At 32.7% G+C, this 25461-nt stretch overlaps 2 protein-coding genes across 3 annotated transcripts in view; one reads left to right on the top strand and one right to left on the bottom strand.

Moving 5' to 3' along the window:
- Positions 1-460: 460 nt before the first annotated feature.
- LOC128546983 (uncharacterized) overlaps positions 461-25461 on the top strand; it is a 46369-nt gene continuing 21368 nt past the window's right edge. The window contains exon 1 of one of the 2 annotated variants that reach the window (XR_008366248.1): positions 461-4394. The gene's annotated coding sequence lies outside the window, so the exon portion shown is untranslated. The remainder of the gene's footprint in view (positions 4395-25461) is intronic. The other variant, XM_053518450.1, reaches the window with a different exon arrangement.
- LOC123531727 (E3 ubiquitin-protein ligase TRIM56-like) lies at positions 8139-10628 on the bottom strand. Its single transcript, XM_045312946.2, has one exon. It carries the CDS (start codon positions 10344-10346, stop codon positions 9228-9230), a length of 1119 nt encoding a protein of 372 aa, XP_045168881.2. The 5' UTR covers positions 10347-10628; the 3' UTR covers positions 8139-9227.

Genomic DNA, 25461 nt, shown 5'->3' with positions numbered 1-25461 from the left:
TTTCAATTGTTTGTAATGTTTTTAATTGTGGATGCTATAGCAACAGTTCTAAACGTGTTCCGGTAGAGGACTTTAATTAATTTGAAAAGTATTATTATACCTATGTTTCGTAAGTCACTGTATTAAGTCAAAGCCATGGTAATAAAAAGCTCGAGCTAAACCCGGTCTACCCTATTTAATATTCAAACATAACTTCCCTCCTCCAAATTTTATGGTATAACATTAAAATGATTTTATTGAAATTTACATATGCGCTTTACAAAGTTTTGAACAATAACCAAAATATCATTTTTCAATGGCATTGAAACATTTTGAATGTAGGTCTGTTTACAACCACGTACCGACGACGAATTTGAGCGTTTTGAAACAAATTTGGTCTTGGTAATGTGATACGTTCTATATTTGCTTGAATAAATATAATCAATACATGCACTACGAGTGTAATTTACTACTTGATATTGACACAAGTTAACGTTATATACATAACAATCATTCATATATCATTGTACAATATCGCGCAATAATGTTATGACTGGTTAATTCTATTGTCGTTGTTGGACATAGGAAGTGTATTGGAAGTTCCCTTTATATCCTCAACATTTACTTCTGAAGGTGTCTCTCTTGTATAAGGAAAAGTGATGGCCAAAAGGCACACAGAGATGAAATGTGGATTTTGTTGTAAAAACTTTAAAGATCCAAAACTTTTGCCTTGTTTTCATACAGTTTGTCTCACGTGTTTGGAGGATATTGTTGAAAAAAATGATCAAAGTGGACATTTTCCATGTCCAATTTGTCGGACACCAATAACCATTCCCGACGGAGGAGTGGGATGTTTTCAGACAAATTTTTATATTCAAACAGGTCATGATCATAACTTTAAGTTAGATTGTGACGCATGCGAAGGAAATGAATTAGCAAGTCATCAATGTAGACAATGTGACCAGAATTTCTGCAGAAGTTGCAGTAAAGTACACTTGCGCATGTCATCTTCGCGAGATCACGAACTGGTTTCAATTATATATTCAGAACTGAGACAAGTTGCCCTAGATGGTGTTATATCCTGTTGTAAAAGTCATCCATCCGAAGAATATACAATGGTATGCAAGGACTGTGATGAATTAATATGTCGAGCTTGTAAGATTTCATTGCACAAGGAACATTCGTGCGGTACAATTTCTGAAGAAGTGGAGGAAAAGAAGATGCAGCTTAGAGATCTCATTGATATATCTGAGAACAATTTGACAGAAATTAAAAAAGATATGCGTGTTGTTAAAAGACAAACGGAGTCAAAACATACATATTTTAATGAACAAATAACTGATTTAAGAAAACAAAAAGATCTGCTTATTTCAAAGTTAAATGAAAACTTCAAATCATTTGAAGGCAAAATTAGGGAATTAAACGAAGATCAGTTAATGCTGTTCAATGAGATGAATGAAAATCAGAAATTGAAAACTGAAAACTTTAACCAAACAATAGACAATGCAAAAGAAGCACTTGAAACAAGTGAAGATGTAAGATTTCTAAAAGATTATGACAGCCTCGTTAAAAAACTACGTGAAATAGAAGTGTCATTGGTCCCAGTTGTTTCTGGGCATAAACTGATGGAAACAGTTGAATTATGTACTACTTGGCTCATAAAACTTAACGGACAAAACAGTCAGTTATCGTAAATTTGGAATGCAAAAAATACATGAAGTATACTGCTAAAAATCAGTGATATAGTTTCTTTAGGTTTTATGTATAATGTAAAATTTGCAGAATGACTTGTGCAGTTAGTTTAGATAGGTTGCCTGTGATCTAGTGGTAACATGCTGGACTATTTATCTAGGGTTCTGGGGTTCGAATCCCGGTCCATGCACTGGGAAATTCTGAGATGCTCTTGAGTGTCTCCCACCTAGCCAAGAGACAAGCACTGGGTCTTCTCAGGAAAGGCGTGCTATACACAAGGTACATTAAAAGAACCTGATTATCTATTCGAAAAGAGCTAGACTTAGGTACCCGGACAAGCCTGTACCTTATGGATTTGTCTCTCCCACTGTTCGGGGGGCTTTCTCTCGCTTTAGTAGAGGATGAACTTGGCATCCTGTGTATCTGCCTTTGTGCTATGTAAGGCGCCTTTGAAAGGAAAGTGTTTATCATGAAAAAGGCGCTGTATAAATTGGGTGTGATACTATTATATTATTCTAAGTAAAGAAGACTCATTCATAGTAATAGAAAGGTATTGGACAGCTTATACTTTAGTAGTAAGTGTCGATAAAATGATATAATGTACTACCTTCTACACATATTATATTTTGGAGCGAAGTTATATATACAGTTAACAATTGATTTAAGGTAACACTCAATATTTTGCAATATCTAATAAAGTACATTTTACAATTTACAAACACTGAGAACAGTATACAGTTTGCTGTGAATATCTTAATGTTTCATGGGAATCGAATAATCAACGATATAGCTAGCTTCATTCATTTAGCGACTTCATCCCATTGTTTTTAAAATCCACAAAATACCTTTTGTTGGAAAGAAGGTTTGCTTTAGATCATATGACATTCCAGTCAAAATATAAAATGACATGAAGTAAATGTTCTTAAGTTTATTTTTATTATCATTTCCCTTACTCAAAATAACTTTCCTTCGTTTAATAATTCTAGACATTTTTTGTGTGTATTCCTTTACTTCTTTTACTTCTAGATAATGTTTGACGCTGTTAAACGGATAAAAACATATGACGTCATTGTCGGATTTTTTTTAGCATTTTACACCTTACTACCAATGTATTGTTCTCACAGTAACATTTTCTGTTAAGTGTACATATGAAGAGCATGATAATGATCCGTTAGACTTAGATGGTTTAACATTTGTTACATACGTTTAAAGTTTAAAACTTATCTCTATATGCTGTTCCCATTTTTGGATCGACTATTCGAAGAATAGGGAGAGCTATCCTACTCACCATGGCGTCGGCGTCACTCCTCGATTATGTTTTTCATATCAGTCCACATTTTGACAAAACCTTTTGCCATATAGTTTTGAAACTTTCAACGTTTGTGTACCATCACCATTTCCAGTTTAAGACAAGAGTACGTAACTCTGTCAAGGACTTTGACTGAATAATGACCCCTTTCAACTTACAAATTTTGGTGAAGTTCTTCGTACCATTTCATATTTTGTGTAAACTGTTCGAAACATTTATCACCTGTTTATTATAACAGTCTCTATCTGTAGGCTAGAATTCTATCAAGTATTTTGACTGAATTATGGCCCCTTTTGGACTTGAATATTGGTTCAGTGTTTAAACAAGTCTATGTTTTGTCAAAACTATATGACACGTGGCTTTGAAACTTTGACCACTGGTTTATCATAACAGCCTCTTTCTGTAGACAATAGCACATAACTCTGTCCAGTATTTATCTGAATTATGGCCCTGTTTCGACACGGAAATTGTTCAGTTTTCGTAAAAGTTCATGTTTGTCAAAACTATTTGACAGGTGGTTTTGAAACTTTGAACTCCTTTCTATTATAATAGTATTTTGGCTGAATTATGACCTTTTTTGGACTTGAAAATTGGTTCAATTTTTTTACAAGTCCACGATTTGTCAAAACTATTTGACATATGGCTATGAAACTTTGAACACTTGTTCATTGTCATTATCTCCATCTGTAGTCAAGAGTATGTAACTATAGCAAAGAGATTTAGTTGAATCATGGCCCTTTTTTGGACTTGGAAATCAGTTGTTTTTTTATACCAGTCCATGTTTTGTCTAAACGTTTTGATATTTTAACCAATTGTTTACCTTCATAATCTCCATATGTAGACAAGACTACATAACTAGGACAAGGATATAGTACATAGCTTTTCTACTCACAATATTTTAGCTAGACCATTCGAAAAGTAACTAGAAACCCATACTTACGTCAATTCTCCGAATAGTCGAGCGCCCTGTCAACAGAAAACTGTTGTTGTTTCTGAAATTAGACATTTTAGAAATTTCTTAAATCAACAAACTAAACAATCGAACATGCACATGCGCGAAGTTTTTGTAATATATTAATCTCATGATCAACACAGGCTACACGAGAATATCTACAAACTGCATTTATTTTGCAGCTGCAAATATGCTGATATCGCTAAACACTTTAAAGATAATAGTGTTTTTCCGGGTTTAAGTAAAATATTTATAAATGATGTATTGATTTGTGCATTGTAGTTAATAACTAGTTTTAATAAATTTGTAAGAAATGTTTAGCCCGATTTATTATCATATAGAATTCATTAAGGTAGTTCTGCACGCTTGATAAACCGGAAGTAATGGTGTAACTTCATTCATCAGGATCTGGCTTCGGCGTACGGAAGTAAAACCATTTTATGATTTAATGGCAACCCATAAGTAAGTTTATTAAAACGGCAACGTTACTTGATTACTAGATTTGCAAAGATAACATATGGTATTAGAAAGTTTGACTCGTCAAATGATTCCAGATAATGTCTTAAAATCAGCTTGAAATGTGAAGTATTTCTCTATATAATACACCATATTTGTATTTACGACTAACAGAAGTTTCTTTAAAATCTACATTGTAAAATAATTCTGTTCGCTTAAATGTTACCAAAATTGTGAGTTTCCCATATACTTCCTTTATGAAAACGTGGGTAAGTATGAAATTTCCCAATCAGGCTAGCAAAAAATCTAGCACACATATTTTGTTTTATTAGCCATATTATTCAGAATTCAGTTAAATTCTGCATTGTAGAAGAGCTGTCTATTGACAGCGCTCTCGACTGTTTGAATATTTGATGAAAGTATGAGTTTCTAGTTAGTTTCCGAATGGACTAGCTAACTAAATGTAAGTAGAAAAGTTATATTGTGTATCCTTGCCAGCACATAGAGACTATAATGGAAAGCAAGTGATCAAAGTTTCAAAGCCATATATAAAACAGTTCAGACAAATTATGAATAATACGCGAAACTAAATTAACTTCAATGTCAAAAAATGGGATATACTTAAGACAAAATCCTTGTCCTAGTTATATAGCCTTGCCTACATATAGAGACTATGATGGTAAATAAGTAGTCAAAGTTTTAAAGCAATATGTCAAACAGTGTAGACAAAATATGGACTGATACGAAAAATATAATCATTTCCATGTCCTAAAAGGACAAAAATTCAGCGAAATACCTTTGCTATAATTACATACCGTTGATTACAGATGGATATATTGACGATGAACGCGTGTTCAAAGGTTCAATGTCAAAAGTCAAATAGTTTTGACAAATCGGGGACTTGGACAAAAGCTGAACAATTTCCAAGTCCAAAAGGGGCCATATTTCAGCCAAAATAATTGACAGAGTAATGTACACTGGCCTAAAGATAGAAACTGTTACGATAAACAAGTGTTCAAAGCTTCAAAGCCACATGTCAAATAGTTTCACAATTCAGCCAAACTATTTGTCACAGAGCTATGCTAACAAACAGGTCAAAATGCAGCAAAATAATTGTCAGAGTTATGTAGCCTTGTCTTCAAACAGAGACAGTTATAATAAAGAAGTGTTCAAAGTTTCAAAGCCACATGTCAAATAATTTTGACAAACAAAATTTTAAACTATTTAGAACCATATATGAATCACTTTTATCTATAAAGAAAGGCTAGTTTTCTTTCTGCTAACTTCCTTTTTCAGCTCACCTGTCACAAAGTGACAAGGTGAGCTTTTGTGATCGCGCGGTGTCCGTCGTCCGTCGTCCGTGCGTGCGTGCGTCCGTGCCCGCGAAATGATGGTTAAGTGACTGCATAACGGTACTTTCTCTTTGATGTCATTCATTCCGTTCTGTTTATGTGACCTTTTTCTTTTTATGTGACTGCTAGAATAATAGAGAGAACAACGGGGATGTCACATAAATACCGTTTCGTTAGAACTTCCGTCCGTCCGTCCGTAAACTTTTGCTTGTGACCACTCTAGAGGTCACATTTTTCATGAGATATTTATGAAAGTTGGTCAGAATGTTCATCTCAATGATATCTAGGTCAAGTTCGAAACTGGGTTACGTGCCTTCAAAAACTAGGTCAGTAGGTCTAAAAATAGAAAACCCTTGTGACCTCTCTAGAGGCCATACATTTCACAAAATCGTCATGAAAATTAGATAGAATGTTCATCTTGATGATATCTAGGTCAAGTTTGAAACTGGGTCACGTGCCGTCAAAAACTAGGTCAGTAGGTCTAAAAATAGAAAACCCTTGTGACCTCTCTAGAGGCCATATATTTCACAAGATCTTCATGAAAATTAGTCAGAACATTCACCTTGATAATATCTAGGTCAAGTATGAAACTGGGTCACGTGCCATCAAAAACTAGGTCAGTAGGTCTAAAAATAGAAAAACCTTGTGACCTCTCTAGAGGCCATATATTTCACAAGATCTTCGTGAAAATTAGTCAGAACGTTCACCTTGATAATATCTAGAACAAGTATGAAACTGGGTCACGTGCCGTCTAAAACTAGGTCAGTAGGTCCAATAATAGAAAAACCTTGTGACCTCTCTAAAGGCCATATTTTTCATAGGATCTGTATGAAAGTTGGTTTGAATGTTCATCTTGAATGTATCTAGGTCAAGTTCGAAACTGGGTTACGTGCATTCAAAAACTAGGTCAGTAGATCTAAAAATAGAAAAACCTTGTGACCTCTCTAGAGGCCAAATATTTCATGAGATCTTCATGAAAATTAGTCAGAATGTTCACCTTGATGATATCTAAATCCAGTTCGAAAGTGGGGTACGTGTTTTCAAAAACTAGGTCAGTAGGTCAAATAATAGAAAAACCTTGTGACCTCCCTAGAGGCCATAATTTTCATAGGATCTGTATGAAAGTTAGTCTGAATGTTCATCTTGATGATCTCTAGGTCAAGTTCAAAAATGGGTCACGTGCCGCCAAAAACTAGGTCAGTAGGTTAAATAATGGAAAAACTTTGTGACCTCTCTAAAGACCATATTTTTCATGGGATCTGTATAAAAATTGGTCTGAATGTTTATCTTGATGATATCTAGGTCAAGTTCGAAACAGGGTTATGTGCGGTCAAAAACTAGCTCAGTAGGTCTAAAAATAGAAAAACCTTGTCACCTCTCTAGAGGCCATACTTGTGAATGGATCTCCATAAAAATTAGCCAGAATGTTCACCTTGATGATATCTAGGTCAAATTTGAAACTGGGTCAAGTGCCTTACAAAACTAGGTCAGTAGGTCAAATAATAAAAAAAACCTTGTGACCTCTCTAGAGGCCATACTTTTCATGGGATCTGTATGAAAGTTGGTCTGAATGTTCAACTTGATGATATCTAGGTCAGATTTGAAACTGGGTCAACTGCGGTCAAAAACTAGGTCAGTAGGTCTAAAATTATTAAAATCTTTTGACCTCTCTAGAGGCCATATTTTTCAATGGATCTTCATGAAAATTTATCTGAATTTTCACCTTGATGATATCTAGATAAAGTTCAAAACAGGGTCACGTACCTTTAAAAACTAGGTCAAAAGGTCAAATAATAGAAAAACCTTGTGACCTCTCTAGAGACCATATTTTTCAATGGATCTTCATGAAAATTGGTCAGAATTTTTATCTTGATAATATCTAGGTCAAGTTTAAAACTGGGTCACATGAGCTCAAAAACTAGGTCACTATGTCAAATAATAGAAAAAACGACGTCCTACTCAAAACTGGGTCATGTGGGAAGAGGTGAGCGATTCAGGACCATCATGGTCCTCTTGTTTTTTGAATGTCAGCTACTGGGTTAGTCTCTAGATAAACTCGAAGAATATCATTGTAACCAGTTATTTAATGATTACTGTGTATGTTTTTATTTAAAGTAATTACTCTACAAGTATTTAATGGCCTAAATGGTTAGGGGCGTAGTTGGTTAAGGTCGCCGACTTCCCATCACCGTGGGTTCGAAACCTCGCTTGAGGAGTAGAATCCTTCCATATAAGGAAGCCATCCAGCTTATGGAAAGATTGTGGCTCTGACCATGTGTCCGCTCGTGCCTGAAATAATTCAGGAAGGAAGCGCCACCAACAAGAGCTGCAAAGTGGCCATATGGTCTGTAATTGTGTCGGTGTGGCGTTAAACCACAAGAAAAACAAAACAAATATATAGGTGTAATAAGTTTATGAAAGTGTTAATATCTGAACGTGTCACAAAACGTTTTATTTCACAATTAACACGTTTTCATTATTTGTTTTCATTATTTTACTGTTCACATTTAAAGAATTTTGCATATGTTAACTAAAGACGCTTATCAAAGCGAAGAAGCTTGTGTTGGTTAAAAAACAGTTAACTAATAAAATAGTATATAATAAAGACTAATAAAATGGTGGTTGGTCAAGTCGGAAGCGATCCGCTCGTATCCCGTTTGAAGTTGCCAGTCGATTTCTTTGAGATTTTCAGTTCATATGTAGTAATTTTTAACAGATGATTTAAGATCTTGTCGTTACTAGCATACAACAGTTCCGTATGTTCCCAGTGTCTATCACGTCAGATATAAAACGGGAAAATATACGACGTCAAATGCCGCTTTTTGAACCCTTTGAGATTTCATAATTCACCGCAGTTTCGAAGCACAAAAGAAAACTGGGTCTTCAAGCATATATTTTATTCATTTTGTTGAAAAATGTCTTGAAAATGTGTACAAATTTAAAAGAAAATTTACGGACCGGCGAACGTATGTCGCGATATTTTCCTAAATAGGTCTCTTCACAGACTGCATTTTTTTTTGAGAAAAAAAAGCACCCCTTGTTTAGTTTCAAAACACTTCACATATCTATAGAGTTTACGATATTAATATTAATATATACAACTAAAACAGAAACAAAAACAAGAGACACGTACAAAAACTATATAACCACTTATAGCATACATCTAATAAAGTCTTAAACATATAAACAAATAATTGTATTTACTGCGGTGAATATGTCGCAATGAAATTCAACCTATTTTCAACTCTCACACTGAAATCTGAGGTAAATGGGTTCCATTTGCCGCTTTTCTTGGATACCATTGAAAGTTACATGTACACCGCAGTATGAACATATCTTCGGATGTCTCTTAATTGCCTGTTGGTACTTGCAACATATGTAAATGCTGAGTTCTGCTCTACCCTGGGCTAGAATGCGTGGACGGTAGCATGCATGATTTCCACTGCCGTACATTAACAGTCTTAATCAATCCGAGCCTGCAACGTTTTCAATTTCGTCGTGTTGGGCGACCTGTGGAGAATCCACTTTTTCTATTTTTGTATTTAATATCGCCATAAAATTTAATTGTTGCGCTACTTTGCCTTTTCAGATCTTTTAACCAATTTTCACAAATGTTAAAATTTTTGTTTATTTCGTCGTCAGATACCTCTGGAGGTTGAACTATTTCTATTGCAGATAAAGCATTCACCAAGTGTTCATACTTTTGTAGTACCTGCACGTCATCCTCTGAATTTATTACATTTTTGTAACGTTCAACATTTTCTTTGTTTATGGATTCGACACGGACCTGATCGTCATTTATTGCCCGTGATGTATCTCTGAATTCTTCAAACAGTCCATGCATTTTGCATTCAAATTCTTGAAAAGTTGCATTGATATCCCTTATGATAGCTTCCTTTTCCCTTTTCATTGAACTAAACGTTTCTGAGAAGACATACTGCTTTGCTTTCTTTCCTGCTCGTACTAGAGCATTTATTTCATCTTGTTGTACCAGTTTATATTCATAATAACGAATAAACTCATTTGCCTCTGTTCGTTTTGTGTCGGCTTCAGTTGCAATATCTCTGCACTCGTGTGTTGAATCCCCTCCTAACTTACAAACGCAGCACAAGAGTTGATCACAGTCCTTACAAATCACTTCAATTTCTTTATTTGGGTGATTCTTACAGCATGATCTATCTTTAACATTACCTATCTCTCTTGTGTTGCTAGCGAATACTGTGGACAATATGTGGCTTCGTGAAGCGTTATTCATTGAATGTGCATGCGCGCATTCTTCACAAAGCAATTGGTCACATTCTGAACATTTCTGTACTGCTGATGGGCCTTTCTGACATATATCACAATGTAGTCCTGTAACAGATTTTGGTACAGTAGCTGTGTCTTCCTCACGCGAAATATAGAAATTGCGCTGTAATCCTTCAACTCCAGACTCCGGGATTTTTGTAATAGCACGGCATGTTGGACAACTCAGGGAGTTTGTAACCCTAACTTTCTCCTTTAAACAGTTAAGGCAAAAGGAATGATAACACGATAAAAATCTTGGATCTGAAACAGGTAATAAACAAATTCGACATTTATAAGTACTACTTCCACCTTCAGCCATTTCATTTCTAAAATTCAACGATACCGAATATTGAATTAGTCATATTGCTAAATCACAAATGCTTACAGAATTGCTTTTTTTTCCAAACATGTCGTTTCATAATAATTCCAAATAAAATTACTAATAGCTCCACTGATTTAATTATGTTTAATTGCTAGTTTCCGGTGCCTACGCGTTGAGGCACTGAGCTACGAGGTATCCTTTGCGGATTGACACTTGAGAGTTGCCTGTTTCACTGGCACCAGATCAGAAAGAAAATGCCTCCGTATGTGTTATACCCTACCCCTAGGTATTCTATAAGAACCATGGTCGTGAACGGGAAAATATACTAACCCGTTTCAATCGCGCATTTCATACCTAAAACACGCAGTTGGGTAAATGTGTACTATGGATATCAAACAAGTGGTAATTTATCTTCCATTGTGTACCAGTCACATTTTTCAATACATCTTATCTTAAAAAAACAACGCGTAGTTTATAGTAATTTCAACATTACACAAAAAACTTGCTTGAACTTCCCTGGTGAAGTTCCGTTCTAGATTACAAAACCATTCTGATTGGCTGTTGTAAAAATGTATGTCAATCGTCATTTTACTACACGTGTCCGCTAAAATGTGAAAATGCAGCAAAATGTGCAAAAGGAATAAAATATACAGAACAGATGCAGACCAATGTACGATTTCAAATTAAAGATCATATACAAGATGAATTTCATTCATCATTTCGAGTTTTAGTGTAAAATTGTGATTTTTTTAAAATCTGTTTTTGTTTGTTTACGTTTCGCCAAACATGTGCGCACTGCCGTGACCTCTAGACCGGATGTTCATTAGGGAAGTTCAAGCAAGTTTTTTCTGTAACGTTGACGAAAGCATAAAATGTGTTGATAATCTCAGCAATATGGAATATTGAGACAATGTGACTGGTGCACGATGGATGATAAATTATCGCTTGTTCAATATACTAGGTACACATTCACCGAACTGCGCGTTTAAGTTGAGAAATGTACGATTGAAACGGGTTAGTGCACTTTCCCGTTCATGACCATGGTTCTTATAGAATACCTAGGGGTAGGGTATAACACGTACGGAGGCATTTTCTTTCTGATCTGGTGCCAGTGGCCTGTTTTCCGAAAATGTCGTTGAACTTCATAATTATTTTCAATAAATCTATTTTTAGCTCGTTTCACGTATATTTGTTTGAAATACACACGTACTTTAACCATTAATTTATCTTTTTCGAAATCTAAAAGCGTTATGACTGTTATGTAAAACCTCGGGCAGATATAGGAGATTATAACCGTCGCGGCACGCAGCTTGGAGAACTCTCGCGGGGGTGGAGTCGGGGTGGTGTAGGGGCGAGTGTTGGTCTTTCTTCTTGAAAAATAAGAAGAAATTGATCAATGAAAATCTAAAAACATGACGTTTTGTGTTCCGTTTGATTTACGTTACTACATTTTCCTACAGCACTACATACGTTCAGACTTCCACGTAAAGTGCTTTAAACAAAACTATTGTATGACTCCTTGTATACTTTGAGGTATATAGCCGGTCTGTATTAAATACGTTTACTGGAATAATAAATAAAGGATATACGAAAAGTACTACCAAAATTAATTTCAGATGTAATGTAATAAAACAATTATTGAATGGTTTCCTGGCCAATAGTCGAAACCATTGCCTGAGGTCCGATACTACACATCACAGACGATTGAAGACGAAAGTAATATAAATAAACAAAACCACAATTATTTTAAATTTTGTGTCAAGAGACATTGCCGCTGTTCATTGTCATTTACGAAGAGTGTTTAAATGGTGTTAACTTTTCTAAAATTTAAGTAAATCTATTTCTTGAACGCGACACATTAGGCTAATTTTGATACACAACGAAAACATTGGAATATGAATAGAACAGAACATATTTTATGTCGCATAAACTATACAGTTTCTAGTGTTTTACATCATCGGAAAACAAGAATTTGCTTAAAAAGTTAGTTACGTGGATGCACTTACGGATCTTACAAGTCAAATCCAAATGACCTGAATAATCTAAACTTATTCCTTATTTATTTCACAATAATCGCTAAAGTCATTAAAGATAATTGGTTATTTCCCTGATTATGATTGCTTTGGCTTATTATTATATTTAAAATATTAAATCTTTTTGGTTTCCGTCTATAATACTGCTATATATATATATATCTGGCGTAACTCGACTTGTGATGCACATATAAACACAAAATGAAACTACTCTTCAATTTCATTCATATAATATATTTGAAAAGGACGTTGATTTCTTTAATTTCTATCTTGTGAGTACCTCCCACTTTGGACAGATATACGTACTTTCCAGTGAAAGCTGCTCTTGTTATAAGTTTGGGTATATAGGAGTGAGCTTGTCGGGTCGGTTGTCGATCGATCTGTCTGTCGGTCCGTTGGTTTTCTTGGTTTCCGGACAATAACTCATGAAAGGCTTGACACAGTTAAATAATATTTGGTACACAGGTGTAACATTATAAAATACAGGTCAGTAGGTCAAAGGTCAAGGTCAAAATGACCCGGAACAGTCATACGGTTTCCCGATGATAACTTGAGAACGCTTGGACCAAGGATCATAAATTTTAGTAAACAGGTGTAACATCATAAAATGCAGGTCAACTTTGACTTTGAGGTCACTAGGTCAAAGGTCAAGGTCACAATGACCCGGAACAGTCAAACGGTTTCCGGATGATAACTTGAGAACGCTTGTGCCTAGGATCATGAAAGTTGATAGGGAGGTTGGTCATGACCATCAAATGATCCCTATTTTTGAGGTCATAGGTCAAAGATCATGGTCACAGTGACCCGGAACAGTTAAATCATTTCCGGACGATAACATGAGAACGCTTAGGCCTAGGATCATGAATGTTGATAGGAAGGTTGGCTATGACCAGCAGATGACACCTATTGATTTTGAGGTCGGTAGGTCAAAGGTCAAGGTCACAGTGACCCGGAACAGTTGAATCGTTTTTGGACGATACCTTGCTAACGCTTGAGCCTAGGATCACAAAACTTAATAGGGAGATTGGTCATGATCAGCAGATGACCCCTATTGATTTTGAGGTTCGACTTTGACATTGGCTTACTTCTGTGACAAGGCCGTATTGTTGGGGTTTAATTTGTCACTCCTGTGACAGCTCCAGTTGTCTTCGTAGTTTTTATTGATCTATACTTTATACTGTCAAATGATCGATGATAAATAAATTTATTCAACCTTTAAATACTATTACTAATTAATTATAAAATATCAGATTTATTATGATAGCAAATGCCACACCGATATTAGTCACACCTCTCAAATACAACGGTGAAGCTCGGTTTTTATGAGGAATCTAGTCACCTCGTCTATTATGAGATTGGTGTCATTTTAAGCTCTCTACATAACTATCGATTTATGCAGCGAAAACAATTCGCTGTGGCTGTCCCGTTGCTATACACACGTCACACGTTTACACCTCTGTAGTTATGGAATGGATACCCACAAGCTTAATGACAACTGTATCTTGGCTTACTATATTTGTAATACAAGACTTTCATGTCCTTTTGTGTTGTTTTTATTTAAATGTAAGGTTCACATGTAAGTAAGTAAATTGTTTATATTGGTGACGTGTAAACAGTTTTACAAAACTATATCATACAAATACATACAAAGTACACCCGGCCCAGTGGGCCTGTAAGTCACCTTTGCAATTATCACATTCAATATTTACATGAAGTCACAAATGATTACAAATATATATAATGCCGCAAGAGCTTGGAATTCACATTTACGTAATATCAAGATAAAGGTAATATCATCTTTACTATTTTTATCAATTTATGAGAAACAAATTATCCATATAAACTTTGACATCTGTTCAAGTACGCTTTGATAATGTACTTAGCAAGTGTGCGAGATTTGTTCTTTACCAAGTACAGTACAACCTCTCCAGAGTGGCCCTCTCTTAAGCAAAAACCTCTCTATAACAACATCATTAAAATTTCCCTCAGCTGAAATATACCATCAAATTTACCTCTCCAGAACAACAACCTCTACATAACAGTCAATATTTCTATCTCCCAAAGGGTGTTGCTCTACAGAGGTTGCACTGTATACCAAATTTCCAGAATCAGTCTTTGAATCGAAGACAGTAGTACCATATAGTTCTCTAAAATATTCATGACGTATATGTCTATAAAATGAGCAACATATCACAAAATGTGTCTCGTTTGCAATAAAAGGATGATTAGGATCATTGAAAAACCAACATATTCTGTCTTCTACTCTAGCAAATAACCAGTTTCTGTATTAAAGCAAAAAAATCGAATCTGGCTTTTGCGACTTTTGTAACAAGGAGACAGAATCCTTGAAACAACATATTTTGGGGGAATGCCAAATCGTATAAGTATTTTTGACAAATATCAAATAACTCCTAGATAACAAAGGTACAGAATATGTATTAAAATTTCAAGTTCTCAAACAAAGTCACCATCTCTACAGATAACGAATTACATTAAAACCTTAGCAAAACACCTTATACATAAATGTAAATTAGGAAATCAAAGTCCAAGAATTGTATCGTTTATTAGATATCTCAAAATGAAATTGAAGAAACACATAGCATGTAAAAAGAATAAAATTACCAAAACAAAAATTGGGCTCGGCTATCTTTATAAGCGGCACGATATCAATACTGAGGTGGACAATTATTGCGTTTTTCCCACTTATTTCCTCGACCCATATTGGTTGAATGGGTTTCAGAAAACATATTTTTATCTGTTTTGCTACACTCTTCTTTAATTGCTGATTTCTGAGTTGAATCGCTTTTGTGTGTACTGAATTTAATGCGGCCATAAAAATCAACCATATATTCCTACTTCGAACTTTCAAGTCTTTCAGCCAGTTTTCACAGATGTCAAAATTTTCGTTTATTTCGTCGTCAGATACATCTGGAGTTTGAACTTTTTCTATTGCAGACAAACCATTCATCAAGTGTTCAAACGTCTGCAGTTTTGTTACATCATCTTCTGAATTGATTACCCTTTTGCAACGTTTTACAGTTTTTTTGTTTATGGATTCGACGCGGGTATGATCGTCAACAATTGCCCTTGATGTATCTATGAATTCTTCAAACAGTCCATACATTTTGCCTTCAAATTCTTCAAAAGTTTTTTGTATATTTCTAATGACAGATTCTTTTTCCCTTTTCACTGAAGTCAGTGTTTCAGAAAACAATTGCTGCTTTCTTTTTGTTCTTGCTCTCACGGACGCATTTATATCCCCTTGTTCAATTAGTTTATTTTCATAATATTTGATTAGCTCATTTGTTTGACCACACTTTTCATCGGCTTCAGTTGCAATATCTCTGCAGTTGTGTGTTTCGTGTTTTGTTAACTTACAAACGCAGCACATGAGTTCATTACAGACCTTACAAATCACTTCGACTTCTTTGTTTGGGTGATTTTTACAGAACGATCGTTTTTTAATTTTTCGTGTCTTTGTCCGTTTCATAATCAATTCCGTGAAAGTATTGATAGCTTGCTTCCTGTTACAACATGTCTCGTTTATTTCTCAAAAATATTATTTTCCTTTCAGTTTATAGTTTTCGATAAATCAGCTTAGACGGATCGATTTCAAAGGTTTGAAATCCGTTTCATTCCAGACGGGTTGATACAGGTAAAAGCATGGGCGGCTATAGAGGATGTGACAGACACAGAAAAATATTGAAATAAACCAAGTCAGTTAATTCACTACATTACATTTGTACCCTCAGGTTTATATACTTTCAATTCAGCACATGCACACAATCTCAAATCGTGATAAGATAAAATATTAGAGCCATGTTTTACAAGTATAAGTAGGAAAATATATCGTAAATATTCGTCAACAAAATAAGACAGTAACTTAGGTGGAAGGAACTTTTTTCAAATTTTAAACCCGATCGATTTCCTCAATTTGCGATAAATGTTAGAAAAGTAATGGAGAGGTACTTTACAAAGAAAAGCATGTCTCAACGGTAACTTGTGACAACAGTGCAACGATAATTATAAACTGTATTAAGATTCATAAATTTGAAGCAATAATGAATTCAAAGTTTCAAATATTCAAATTACTCGCCTTTTAATGAATAAATTGTTAAAAATTCCCAGTTGGTAATGGATATAATGTAAAAATGTTCCGAGGTCACAAACGGTTTTTAATTTATTGGTGGGTGCTAGGGTATTTATATATATATACAGTCAGACCCGGCTGCAGAACCTCCCTTGGTGACTGAAAAATGCCGGTATTTGTGAAAACATATATTTTCTCAAGACAGGTGACGTGTGACCATAGTAAGCAGGTTATATTTTTTGGAGGCTGTCTACAGTACGGGTCTGACTGCATAAGGGAGTTCGTCGGTTCTAAGACAAAAGTGAATGTACCAAGTAATATAGCAAAAACAAAACAAAATTATGTGGGATAAGGCCGTGACTTTATTGTAAATTTTCAAATGAAAATGATGGCATATTGTAAATATATAGCATGGTATATATGAAAATGATGAGAAAATATGAAAGACAAAGCTCCAGCTAAATGCCTGGAAGCAACATAGCAGCGCGAAGGTGCAGAAAACTATGAAAATAAGCGCAGAACATACCAGACCTAATAGGAAATTGTAGGTTCTAGTACTTCGCACTAATGAGAAACGAGGCAAAGATGCTCTCACCGATCACTATGATATAAGATGATAACTATAGATTTCAACGAATGTAATGTATTTTAGATTTTAGTACTAATAAGATTTACAATATACCATACCGAAATGCACATTACGTGTATTGAGGGCCACTCAACATTTTATGAAAATAAAATTCGCCAAAACGAGGTATGCAGTGAATACACGTTTACTCAATAGGTACAGCAGGTCATTGAAAAACAGTTAAAGTCTAGAGCTAGAAATTGCCTTTTGCTATGTACCTTAATTTTTAAGATGTATAAAAATCTATGAAGCTCTCTGCATATTTTACATATTGTATATCTTTAAATGTTACAATGTCAGTCAGGTACATGTACATATTATCCAATTGTTCGATTACTATAAGCCAGGGTCATCATGAAACCTTTTGCTGAGGTTTCAGTCAAAATGTGTTATCTATTTATTTTGAACGAACATCAGGCGAACGGACGGACGGGCGGACGAATAGGAAACCAATAGCCATAAGACTTTCAATTAGAAGAGTCTTACTGCCACTGACTTGTTACGTCATAAACAGAATATGCTTGAACAGTTTCCTGTGACGTCTTCTTTGCATTCATATTATTGAAATTATTATTCATATTCTTGATTATTTCGTTTTCCATATCAATGCATTTTTATTACTTATTCTATTACATGCAGGCAGTTAAGTAATGCATGCAACGGACCTAGATAAATCGGATCTAATAAAATTAACCAGGTACAGCAGTTACCTTTCAACACAAGGTGCCCCAATAGCTGCCGATCCCGACCATGCCACGCCGCTCCTATAGCTAAACTGTTTAAAGACCTTGGGAGAATAGCCGGTTGACGACATTAGTTTTCTGCAGCCCCTTATACCAGAGATTGACCGTGTTAATGCTGGTGTTACAGTTGCTGACGTAATGGATTATTCGCATCAAAGCGTACAGGCTAGAACTGCGTCTAAAAATAATGTGTATGCATTTCATTAGCGTGTAACAAAATTGATAACCCAAATCCATATTTTAGTCATTAAGAAATATATTTAAAGCTGAATATTGTTCAGAATATAACAACAATCTGTATTAATTTATATAAGTCCTTTTATATGATAATCTTTTGCAGAACGGAACCATGCAAAGTATTAGCAGATTCGGTTCGATTAACTTGGTTCATGGGAAATCACTCGTGGCACTCCCAAGTATAGTGTGGCTTATTCCATTTAGCTCAGAATGTTTGTGTTTTTATTTCTATAGCACCGTTCTCCATAAGTTTCGTTGTTTTGCTGGATTTTATTCTTATGTAAAATACTCTCAGAAACAGTAACCAGACTTAAGTATGAAAAGCACATCTTACCTTACTTCGAACATGTCCGCATTATATTGTTTAACAGTTCTGAAAGAGCTTTGTAATTTCATTACAATGAATTAATAATATATCTATAAATCCGTGAAGTATTTGATCTAAACATGACGCTTTCGTGCTTTAAGAAATATTTCTACGACTTAGAATTGTGACAGTATGTTATTAATTTTCATAAGCATCACTTACCATTTACTGTTATACATTACAACAGTTGAGATCTAGGTTACCCTGCTGATGTATAAAATGAAAATATATCTTACATTTCTTTCGATATCTAACAAACAGCAGCAGTAGTATAAGAAAGGATGGTGCGAGGACATATCTGACCCCACTTGACATATGACCCTTGACCTAAACCGACCAATGCTGACCAATTTCAACAAATTTAAAACAAATTTTAACAAATTATTGTTAAAACCTATAGTAAAATATGATTAAACACTTCCACCAAATATTTGCCAAAATCCTGCCAAGTGGCAGCAATGTGACAATGTCTGCCAACTTGGCAAACTTTTGGCAAAACTTTGGCAAACACAAATTCAACCAATCAAAAACCTGCCATTTTTCTGCCAAGTGGCAGCAATGCGACAATGTCTGCCAACTTGGCAAACTTTTGGCAGATTATTTTTATTGATAAAATGTAACATATTTGATCTTATTTTGAATTAGCAATCATATTATTAGGGTACACATAGCAATTAAAACTTTTAATTAATCTTTTAATTAAACCTTTAATCCAAAAGTCTGTTTCCATCATAAGATACAGGTTCATCCGATATGTAGAATTTGATGTAACTATCCGTCAAAAGCGAAAATGTTACTTCTGTAGATTTTGAATCGTCATAAGGATGAATATCAATCACTGTCCCTTGTTTTAGATAAATTTTAATTTTTTTCTTATACATAGATATTAACTGATCAGTGTCAAAGTCCTCGGCTGTGATATTTACATTATCAGATGTATTCAATAAAAGAAAAGTTGGAATAATACTCAACCACCTAAATATAAAATGTGATATTGGGCTTTTAATCGGTTTATCCGGTTCACCTATGGGCCTGGCCCCCGTTAATAAAATATTAATATCTATTATATAAATTCCAGTTTTTTCGACTATAAACACACCCTTCAAAAGCACATCTTGTGCAATTAATTTATATTCTTGGTTTGTTTTTATAAAATCTTTATAATCTACAATAATTCCAGGTCTAAATTGAAATGCATTTAAATAGTTCAGACCGGTCATATTTTCATATGTTGAATATATCCAGGCACCACCACGGTTAAAATACTTTTTCATTTTTATGTAATCATAAAAACTTTTATTATAGTATTCAAAGAGAAACACTTCATGTCTCACTTTTTCTATTTCTTTTTCCAATTCTTTTTCCAATTCTTCTTTTATTTTTTTGTCTTTCTTTTTAAGTTTAAGAATTATTTCAGCTAAATCATCAAGTCGTTTTGTTGTAGCAACTTCAGAAGCAGATAAATTGTCAACAACACCTTTTGTTCTAGCTAATTGTGTTTCTTGTTTTAAGAAAACATTTTTTACTTTTGTAATTTCTTGGGTATTAGTGGTAATTTCTTCGACATTAGCGGTTATTGCTTTAGTATTAGCAGTAATTACTTGGGTATTAGCAGTGATTGATTCTCCTTGTTTAGCTGATATTTCAACTACAGAGTCCAAATCATTTATTATTTTTTTAATTTTATCATTAATTTGATTATTAAATTTATTAATATCTTCTTGTAATAAACCTTTAAGTTTACTTAACTCTTTGTACTTTATATTGTGACTTGCATCAACATTATTAATCAGGTCTACAAGTTGTTTCTTCAAATTTTCTATTTGATTATTAACTGTGTTAATTGCTTCAGTATTAGCAGTAATTGCTTCAGTATTAGCAGTAATTAACTCTCCTTGTTTAACTGATTTTTCAACTACAAAGTCCAGTTCATTTTTATGTTCTTCAACTTTAGCATTAAGCTGCGTCATATCTTCTTGTAATTTTTTGTAATATTACTTAAGTCTGCATACTTTAAATTATGACGGTTGTCAACAATACTAATCCAATTTCGAATTTGTTTTTTAAAGTCATCTATTTGTAGAATTAATTTTCTTCTTTAAAATCCTCTAATCTGTGTCATGATCATCACCTCTTGTGAAGCTGCCTTTTCCAATTCGCTTTATATTCTGCAAATTTATTTGAAAATAATTCTAATAAATCTTTATGCTTATTTTCAGTTTCAGTATTTAGTTTATTTATTTCTGTTCTAATTTCTAATAATACATATTTTGTAACTTTTTTTCAGCTTCAATAATCTTTGTTTTTTAGTTCTTCATGTTTAATCATACTATCTTTTAATTTCTTGAATTGAGTGTATAACTTTTCAAAATTAGTTCTAAATACTTTTTTATATTTGTCTCTGTCAAATCAGTTTTCTCTTCAAGTTCTTTAATAGAATCAGTCATAGCTTTCATTCTTCTTCAATTTTACCTTGTTTTAAATATTTTTTAATGAATTCTTTTTAAAATCTTTTTAATCTTCAATATTCTTTACTTCTGCTTTAATGTCTTTTTTTATACTTTTGACATCTTCAAGATTATAGTCATCTATTACACTTTGAACTTTTTTATACACAAACCGTCTTGAAACTACATCGGTGGATTTATCGGATTTCCTGGGTTTAAATTTAAATTTTTTACCCCCCATATCTTGCTTGTTCATTGTGTTATCAAGTTCCTTATTTCTGTGAAGAAATGATTCCATGTCCTTTCTAACCCTTTTTGTATTGTTTTTAGTAGAAATAATCACTTAAATCAATATCAAATTTAACTTTACTTACACTTTCAGTTTCACTTATTTGTTTTGTATCATTAAAAAACCCCATCTATATATTACCAGTAAAGTTTTTTCTTAAAAACTTCCTTGGTTTGTCAATTATAAGAAATCCATATTTTGATTTGTTGCTTTAGCAAAAGTATCCAAATCTATATTTTGTTATCAAAAAATCAATTATTTTCTCGTTTACCTGGACTTTCAAATAAAATTAATGTGAACAGTTAATTCGAATACCCTTTTGTGTTTTATAGAAAAGACTGACTTAAATAAATAACACAACAGTTTTTGTGACGTCCTTGAAAAAAGTATTTTTGTTATTTCATTTTGAACTTTTTTATCTTCACATACAAAATCATCAAATATTACTACTTTGTTTTCTATTCAAGTTTCTCACAAGGTTCAATTTGGTTGGGATCAGCTGAATATTCAAGTATTTCATTTGGATCTATTTTAATTTTTTTTGCAATTTGACTTCAGTTGTTAATTAAATCTTGATATTTAGATTGTTCTAAGTTTTTAGCATACAAGTATAATTTTTCATAATATATAAGAGGTTTTCGAAGTATATCCCATTAATGTATTTGTTTTTCCAGATCCAGAAGATCCACATATTAACATTCTAAAACATTGAATCTGGCATAAAGGAAAAATTGTTTAAAGTTACTGGATTTATCACTTTTTGTATCATAATTTGGAATTTCCATTTATATAATATTACATTATTTACATTATTTTACAATATTTACAATTATCTTACATTATTTTACATTATTTTACAATATCTTACATTATCTTACATTATTATATAAATGCAATAAAAACTTAATGAAATGATAATAAGAAAAAAATTAGTTGGGCAAAAGATGAGAATCTTAGAGAAGAAATAATAAAGAGAAAAATAAGAAAAGCTACAAATCGGGATATGTATACTGCAATTATAAACCCAATTACTGAAAAAAATAGAAAGTCAAAAAGAACAATTATCAAGTCAGTTAAAAGCATTACCTGGAATTAAGGAGCAATTAGCGTTACTTCCAACAAGTTTTGCTGATAAGATACATGAAATAAAAAATCTAAAAATGTGACAGGGGATAATGGAAAAACAACCACCTCCGGGACTCAACAACCATTAAAAACCTTTTAAAGAAGGTGAGCATGATACAACTGAAGAATCAGAAGAAAAATTGGGAGCAAGCCCAAAAGAAAAAAAAAATACATACAGTAGATTTAGATGTTGATTTGGATATGTGTTTTAAAAAGAATATGGAAATTCCAAAACCGTCTAAAAATGTTTAAATTATTTACTGCAGATGAATCTAATCCTGATAAAATATATGAAGACACAGCCCAAAATACAATAGGAAATTTGTTACTACGAATATCGTGAAGTTAAATGGTCCAATAGCTAGCAAATCAAGATCGAAAGATCCAAAATAAGAAAGAAGAAGCAAGAATTAAAACATGAACAAGACGAACTGATAAAGTAAAAAAAACGGTTGATAATACTTTATATTTATCTCCTATATTTAGTGGACAAGGAATAAAACATCATAACCATATAAAGTTTTACCAAATGGACAATATGGTAATTTAATTATTAACTTAAATAAATTTTATGGTCAAAACAAATTAATTGCTAAGGATAGAATAACTGGAAAAGAATTAATTAATACTGAAGTAGATAATGATTTGATTGATTTGATTAATAAAAAGATATAACAATAATAAAAAATATTAAATTTAATTCGGGAAAAATATTTAAAAGAATTAAAAAAAAAAAATCAGGATTCCCTATCAATAAAAGATCTATGAATTTAAAAAAGTAATTAGAGGACAAGGTTATGACTTTTTGGTCCAGTAATCCAAAAGAATTGGGTTAATGATTTGGGAGTTAATTTGTGGTTCAATTGATGCTGGAAATAATAATGAGGAACTAAAAATGAAGGTATTAGAATAATTGATGAACTATTAAAAATGAAAACATTGTTACCAAACAACATGAAATGTTATATAAAAATTATTTTTCTTGAATATATAAATGGAACAAAAAATAGTATTAAGTTCTGAAACGTTAAAGATAAAAAAAAATAAACCGAGTGATTTAACAATCAGATTTATTCGTTCTTTAATTTTAGATAAAAATAAAATTTATGTTGTTGGTTTGGTTTAGTATTAACACTATGACCATTCTTGCATAATATTAGTGATGAATACGACAATAAAAGAATTCGTTATCATAATGGTAAGGTTGGAAAGAATTATATTTACAAATGGTTCTTACAGTTACACAGATATTAAAATTATTTTAGGGAAACATTAATAAGTAATGAGATTTTGAATTTAATAAATCAAAAATTTGCTCCAATAAGTTTGGAATTTGATTTAAGTAGTTTTAAGATTTTGATTTCATTACAGATAATTTTGGATTGGTTTTGGGAAGTATCAAATTTTCATACATTGCTTGGATTTGAGAAAAAAAAATTGAGAAATACTGAATGGGGAACTATAACACCAAATATAACTAACTCTGTGGATACAATTTACTTTCATTGTGATCTTATTGATATTCACTTGTTGATGGTAATTTCAGTGATTATCTATGCTTTAAGTACTGCAGATTTAACAAGAGCTTATCCATTTACAAAAAAACCACAAAGAGTTGGATTTTCTGAAATTAAAAAAATATATTATAAATTCAATTAGAATTTATATTACAGATGTATTTGGTAGAATAATTAATTTTAATGGGGTTTGAAACAAGTTTTCCCACAAATTTTTAAAAGAAATTAATTAAAACTAAAGTTTTAAAACTTTAATTATGAAATTAAAATTTTAGTTTTATATAATGTACAAAAAGTTTATGACAAAAATAAAGGAATATTTATTTATGTTGATGCTCACACAGGAAAAGAAATCATACATGGAACAGGTATCTTTGACACTTTAACGAAATTTTTTTTCAAGCGGAGTTGCTCTTCAATTAGCACAGCTGGAAAAAAAGCGTTGGAAACAGCGGGAAAAGCAGCACTTGAAAGGGGAACAAAAAAGTTGGCACAGAAGTTGGAAATTAGCTGCTGATAAAATTGTTGAAAAACTTAAAAGAAAACCTGCTCCGGCATTTGGGAAATTTTAATTGCTAAGGAATTACAAGAAAAGAATAACAGTAAAAATAATAAAAAAAATAATAATGATAAAGGGGAGGATATTCATATGAGAATAAATAGAAATTGTCAGGATCGGGAACACGTAAACGTATTAACAAATTAATTTAAAAAAATAAAAATAAAATAAAAAATAAAATAATATATAATAATACATGTTTAGAACGAAACAATATTGCGAAAGATATGAATTAACTCCTATTCAATTAGATACAGCTTTAATATCTGTCTTGGGAAATAAGTTAAACAAAAAAAAAAAACGGTTTATCACTTTACAATTAATGTTTAAAAGGGTTCATATTTGGGTTTGGGTTTTAATGGCTATTTTGAAGAAGTTTTAAAAGTAAATAAGCTTGCTGATGGTGCTGAGTATATGGAGCCCAAATCGCTCTAATTAATAATGCAGCTTCATTAATTGATCAGTAGTGGTTAAACAAAATGGAAAAAATTGTTTATGATTGTAAAAAATTTATCCCAAAGTAAAAAATGTAAGTTTTTGGGGTTGAACTATCTGAAGTTTATGTAAAATCAACTGGAACAAATGAATTATCTATTAGATACTACTGCTACTGCTGCTGCGATAAAAAATTCGGGGTTTGCTATTAGAAGGGATTTAATCAAGAAAAATAATGGGTAAATGCTAAGTTTCCATTAAAAAATTATTCATTTTTCAAGGTTTAGAAACTAATATTATACCTCCAAGTCAAATTCAAATAACATTTGCAGTTGACAGATGATGATGAATTAATTTTTAGAGTGGCGGAGACCCAGTAGGGTAATTGTAACAAAATTAATTCTATGGGTTCCACGTTTGTTTTTAATGAATTTGGGTTTGATCTAATTGCTACGAAAGATTTACAAAAGCAAGATGGTCATACCTTAGGGAAATGATGACGCAATCAACTAAATACACAACAAACTAATATAACCTTTAGAATAACGGCTGGTGTAATAAAACCACAACATGTATTTGTTTATTTACAACGACCTGATAAAAGTAATTTCACAAAAAACATAACCCACATTTATTAGATAC

The sequence above is a fragment of the Mercenaria mercenaria genome, chromosome 11 (assembly GCF_021730395.1).
Source record: "Mercenaria mercenaria strain notata chromosome 11, MADL_Memer_1, whole genome shotgun sequence".
Taxonomy (NCBI): domain Eukaryota; kingdom Metazoa; phylum Mollusca; class Bivalvia; order Venerida; family Veneridae; genus Mercenaria; species Mercenaria mercenaria.
Note: the sequence above shows the minus strand (reverse complement) of the source record. Positions and strands in the feature narration are given on the sequence as shown.

Excerpts from the sequence above, each read along its gene's own strand:
- LOC123531727 (XM_045312946.2), bottom strand. The coding sequence starts at position 10,346 with ATGGCTGAAGGTGGAAGTAGTACTTATAAATGTCGAATTTGTTTATTA.